At 40.8% G+C, this 6000-nt stretch overlaps 1 protein-coding gene across 4 annotated transcripts in view; it reads right to left on the minus strand.

Moving 5' to 3' along the window:
- Positions 1 to 5793, minus strand: part of TASP1 (taspase 1) — a 95493-nt gene extending 89700 nt beyond the window's left edge. For 3 of the 4 annotated variants that reach the window (XM_062573509.1, XM_062573510.1, XM_062573508.1), the window contains exons 1-3: positions 5746 to 5793; positions 1596 to 1813; positions 147 to 214 (exon numbers count right to left, since the gene is read on the minus strand). In XM_062573509.1, the coding sequence (XP_062429493.1) occupies positions 147 to 214; positions 1596 to 1740 (213 nt within the window). In that variant the 5' untranslated portion in view covers positions 1741 to 1813; positions 5746 to 5793. Of the gene's footprint in view, positions 1 to 146; positions 215 to 310; positions 378 to 1595; positions 1814 to 5745 lie in introns of those variants that run through there. The other variant, XM_062573511.1, reaches the window with a different exon arrangement.
- Between the last annotated feature and the right edge of the window lie 207 nt (positions 5794 to 6000).

The raw sequence follows: 6000 nt of genomic DNA on the forward strand, positions 1-6000 counted from the left end.
CTGCATTTTCCCTATAGAAATTCATGCAGTCTAAGTAGCTACAACCAGATATGCCTATTCATACTGAAGGGACAGTGCTACCGAGTATCTGCAAGAAATACAGTTTTTATATACCCATGGTAAGACTGTGGAACTGGAAGACGTACCTTCTGACAGGCTCTTTTGCATACATGCTTGTATTCTTTAGCTTTGGATTCAGAATGATAACCAGCACCTACAATTAAGGCATAAGGAAGAGAGATTACATTGCCTATCAAAGTGGTGCCTTTAGTTCACATCAACACCACAGGCAGACAAAACCTAAACTTACCCTGGACAACAATGGCAATTCCTTTTTTTCAAAATCAGGGGTTGACACCTTTATGCAACATTATTTCAAAAACATGTAGTAATATATGGAACACACAGCACACATGTAGAAGCATACAGGTATAAATCTCAGCATCATATATTCTGTTCATATAAACACTCTCCAGAAGACTCCAATTTTGCTCATTCCTGCAGAAATTCCAGCACAGTTATTTTATTTACCTTCTGCAATTTGGGGAGGGGGGGGGGGAAGGAGTCTCTAGTTTTAAGTCAAACTCTATTTTTCCTTTTTACCTCCGATTTTCAAGTTGATCCATTATCATTTTGCTCATTTTTTCATGTTTATACTAAGCTACTAGAGCTCAATGCTTCTGCTTCAAAACTAGAAGAGTTCCTTGATGTAGAGATCATACCGTGTTTCATCTCTCCCTCCCATTTTCAGTCACAGTAACTATCCTGCTGCTTTTAACCACTACCTGCTCTGGTTTTTTTGGCTGCAGTGCCCTATTTCCATAACTGAAAAAGTTTTCAATGACCACTAGATGACTGAATAAAAATAACAAACATGGTAAAAAGACTGATATTTAAGTTCAACTCAAAAAAATTTTTTTTTAATTGGGAAATGTATTATATCTTGTGTTCCATTTCTTGATTTATCACAATATTTGTCTTGATAAATTCTAACAATCAGCTCTAACACTCTGAAAAGAGTAAAGTCATCAGTAAAGAGCAACATATTGATAAACTCAAAAAAAACTTTCAAAGAGTAAAAACAGTAAAGTTCTGCTACAAATCCACAGATTTCAAGAGGTCTCAGCTAGATTGTCCTCAATGACAAACTAGATAAGGAACTGTCAGTAATAAAAGGGCTATATTTGATCCTGCAAAGGGTCAGAGGGTAAAGAAATAGACTGGGAGATCTCTCACATTGTGTAGGGCTCCTAACTTTAGCAGAAATAACTGCAGAACTGAACATTTTAAACTGTTTAAGTTAAGGATTTGGGTTTTTTCTTTTTTCCCCAAAGAGGGGGGGAAAAAAAACACACACACACACACATCTTTCCAAACAACTGCACAACCCGGTAAAGTTACCTATATCTTATTACCAGCTTCCAAGATCCTCCAGCCAGTGCTAGAGTCAAATTCTCCACTCCCACATTTACATCCAAAGCTCATGTCACTTCATTAATGTACTAGTAGCTCCAAACCCAATATAAAATTTTAGTTGATATTTAAGTCTGCATATGCTGTGCATCTGTTCCAATAGTTATGCTTCTGCATCTTACCTGCATGGACAAGCACAAATCCCACTCGTTTCCCTCTTTGGGTTTGCTTTGTGTCGGGCTCTTTGACCACCACTTTTACTGCTGTAACCTGAGATGATTTGGAAGGTAACACTTCTACTGAACTTATCCCCTTCTCCATGATCATACATTAAGATCACCATCTTCTACTGGAAAAGAGCACGCTTCCATTCAAAAATAAACTCCGCGGAGGAATCATCCTAAAACCAAATCACATGCATATGTTAGATACTGATTTCTAAGAGATGTATTCCATATAATATTCTTTCTAAAGTTGATTTACAACAAGAGGTCTGAAGCAAGGAGAGTCTTTCTGTTGAAAGAAGGGCTTCTAAGTTCTTCCTCTTCCATAGCTAACAATACTAACATGACCTAAGACAATCAATTCAGTTGGAAAACTATGCTAGAACTAGAACCTAGTAACTTTTCCAGACATTTTAATGAACTGCTGACCTAAGACTTGTCCATGTCTAAAAGAAAGCTGCTTTCCATGTTGTGTTTTTATTTGACAGTATTACATACTTCAGCACTCATGCCTAGCTAGTTTGTACCAGGATGATGCTCCACAGTCAAAATCTTAACTTTTTAAAAGCAGTGTTCCCTGTTGGCGTGACAAGTTCTAAGTAGTCTTATGACAAGGCTGACAAAAGCAGAGACAGTACACATGCTTGCACGACAGAACCTCCTACGCTCAAATCACTTGCTGGCATCTGCCTGCATGATTTTGTGCGGATGTTTCATGCATGCCTTAAAACAAATTCCATTGCCATAAAAGAAGTTAGGAAAATGTGCTCCAGAGAACTGTAGCATACAAAACACACTTAATAATGCCATACCTTCTCCTTTCTTTTGCTAAGCTACAACTTCTTAAAAATAACTGTTTAAGATCCTACACTCCATACGCTTTCACCCCTTACACCCTTATTATTCTCCATTAGTCTCCAGGGGAAAAAAAAGAAGAGTAACTTTTATTGCAAAATACTTCTAAAACAAATAAAATGCCAAATAAGCCCAAGAAAGTCAGAGGAAGTTTATCTAGAGAAACAAATAGCTACCACAATTATTAATGAACAACAGCATGTTTAAGTTGAATTCAAATAATTTATTAATCCCTTTCATTTTAGATAGACGACTATTTTCCATTCCTAAGGGTTAAGATCAAAAAACTATCAGAAGTGTATGAAAAAACTGACAGTGTTTTCCAGTACACAAAACAAGATTTCTCAAATGAAAGCACCAAAAGATGTATTTTTCAGAAGTCAAAAAACAAATACTCCGCAACTACTACTTCTCTTACTACAGCCTAATGCACATTAATCCTGACACAATACCGTTTCTCTAGTTCAACGTGTAAAATTCAAAAGAAAGACAATCAACATGTTGAAATATTTCAGGAAGTATATAGACACATAACTTTGCCACTTGAACGGAGAAAACCTCTCTAACAAATTAGGATATTCCAATATGGTACATATCAGTCCTATTCACCTTGAAAGGGACTATTTGTGACCTAAGAATATTAGAATGTGAAGAGAAGTGTAAAAAGAAGCTGTTTATGTATATGTAGGATTTAAATCATCAGATTTGCAAATGTTATATTGCTCATTCTAAAAATTAACTACTACTAGATTTGAACTGCCAAAACAATGCAAAGAATGTTTGGCAAGATTCCTCACTGGTACAGAACAGGCAAACTTACTGATTCACCAGAATTGTCTATTCAGTAATAGGAACCAGGCCAGCATTTTAGAAAGTTATTTATTTTCATTTTTTCCAAAAAAAAATATAATGTTACATAATATTGTATTTCCTTTTAAATTTGTAAATATATAAGAATTACAAATATAATAAAAATATATGTATATAAAACAAAAGACATTTAAAATACACATAAATAGAAAAAACATTAATGGGCTACATCCAACTATAAATGTTCTCTTCCATCAACTTGGAAGTTAAAATTAAAGTCATAATCACTACAACTTACTTCCTTTTTGCAACAATAATTAAGAAAGCTCCAACAGTAACTGGTAAAGGCAGTAATATACAGCATAAACTGAAATACAGAGTCTGTTTGCTAGAACCCCCACTTCCCTGTATCTTGTTATACTACACATAATACATCACATGCATAGGGATATGACAAAAGACTTGAGCAAAATGACAGAGAAGCAAATGTGGAACATACATTTTTGCAGAAATTGAAAGAAATAATATGGGGTACGAAGAGTAACAAAGATGGTAGTAAAATCATTTTTTTAAAAAAAAAAGATAAGATACAGATGCTGCTTAAAATCTGACTAATGTAACGCTCAGCCTGAAAACTCTGAGTTACAGAAACAGTTAGGCTTTACATACACTTAGGTTTGACAATACGTTGATTTGTACTAACAAGGCAATCATAGAATTTGCACGCAGAAGTCAAAAGACAATGTGTATAAACATCCTTCGCTTCATAATACTTCCTCCACATCAAACCAATCTTGTCGAATACCTTCCATTCCAACCCTTTCTTCAAGTCCTTTCAAATGTCATTCGCAAACTTGCTGCTTCCATTTCTTAAGTTTCCATTGGACCTAACCTTTCTCTTTAGGGTTTATTTTAGGATTTATCTAGCTTCTTTCCTGGCTGTCACATATCCATCAGTTCAGATCTCATCCTTCCTCCTCACGTGGTTCAGTGTTGGACATCTGCACAGCTACAGAAACAGTGGGGGAGTATAACTGAGTTAGGGTTCTTCGGGAATCTAACTATTAGGAGTTTACAGAAGTAGCCCAAAATACTACACACACTGAAAAAAGTAACAGCCGAAATCTTACACAGGCACTCAGAAAAAGTAAATAAATGTTAAGTGTCACGTCCAACATGGAAAGATTAACTGAGCCTATTATTCAAGTGCACTCCTTTGGCATAGGTGCTACAGATACAGTCAGCCAAGTAAGGGGTGACACTCGCCATTTCCACACACAATTTTATAGCTCTGTGTAATTAATATTGATAGCACAGCAAAAAGCTCTACTTGGGCAAACGTGCAAATGCTATAGACAGATGAAGGAAGAGAGAGATAAACTTATGTGCACATATTGATAACACCATCACAATATTTCTACTTCCTACTGGCAACAAAGTTCACTTTTAAGTTTTTTGATTTTGCAGAGATCATTTGCCAACATGAAATGAGATTACTCGGGGCATAGTAACAGCTCAAGCACTTATTTGTTTCTGTATTACCAGAAACATCTCTTTTGTATAAACAAAACACTCCAAGCCTGGGATCAACATCATGTTGAAGGACCAGGGCAAGCACTTGTGGAGGGCACAGGCTGTAAGGCCACAGATTTCCACAGCACACAGAGCGGGCACAAGAGGCCTGGGGAAGATCAACAACGAGCAACACGAACTGAATGGCAAGAAAGAACTGACCTCATGAGCAAGCATCGGAACAGCTGCAAGAGAACTACTAGAGAACTAAGGAGGAAACAGGAACAAGTAAGAAACCGGTAAGGAAATAAATAACCAAGAGACACAAAAAAAATTAGAAAAAAACTTTTATTTGGAAAAAGTTATCAGCAAAATTAAATAAGCGTACTGACATAAGAAGCACATTTGCTGTTATCAAAGCCATTAGTACCTCTGAGGGAAACTTCTTCAAAATCGGAGGGATACCCTTTACCGACGAGGCTTTGAAAGACCAAAAGCAAAGACACACGCCTGGCACTTCAGCAAAGGAGCCAGAACGGCCGAACCCGAGGAAAGGGATTAAGCTCCGGCCCACACAAACCACGCGCGCCCCTTCCGCGCGCTACAGGCCACGCCGCCACCCTCCCGCCGCGCCAGGCCGCCGGGGCCCTGCAGCGCCTCCCCCAACCCGCGCCATCGCCATGACAACAGGCGGGTGCGGGGTGACGTCACCGTGACGTCACCGCGACGCCACGAGGGAGGGCCCCCCCCCCGCCGGAGCGCTCGCGCCAAGCGCGGCCCGCTGCGGCCCGTTACACGCCGCCGCCGCCCGGCCAAGCCCCGGTGGGGGGACACGAGGGAGGCCGCGGCCGGGAAGGCGGGGCGGAGCGGGACCGGGATCAGCCGGCTAAGGCGGGGCAGGGCAGGGCGGAACCAGGCGCGCAGCACTCACCCGCCACAACCGTCCGCCTCGCGCACACCCGGAACCGTCCGCCCGCCGGTTGCCTCGGTGAGCATGAGGCGTCCCGCCCACCGGCCCTCCTCTATTGGGCAGAGCGCGCCGGGCGACCGGAAATGGCGTGGCGGCACCAGCGCGCCGATTGGCGGTGCGGACGCGAGCGGCCCGCCAGCGCGCCAATCACAGCGCGAGCGGCCGCAGTCGGGAGCGGGGCGAGCGGGTGGAGTTAAAGGGGCAGGCGCGCCCGCC

This window comes from Rhea pennata, chromosome 3 (genome assembly GCF_028389875.1).
Source record: "Rhea pennata isolate bPtePen1 chromosome 3, bPtePen1.pri, whole genome shotgun sequence".
NCBI lineage: Eukaryota > Metazoa > Chordata > Aves > Rheiformes > Rheidae > Rhea > Rhea pennata.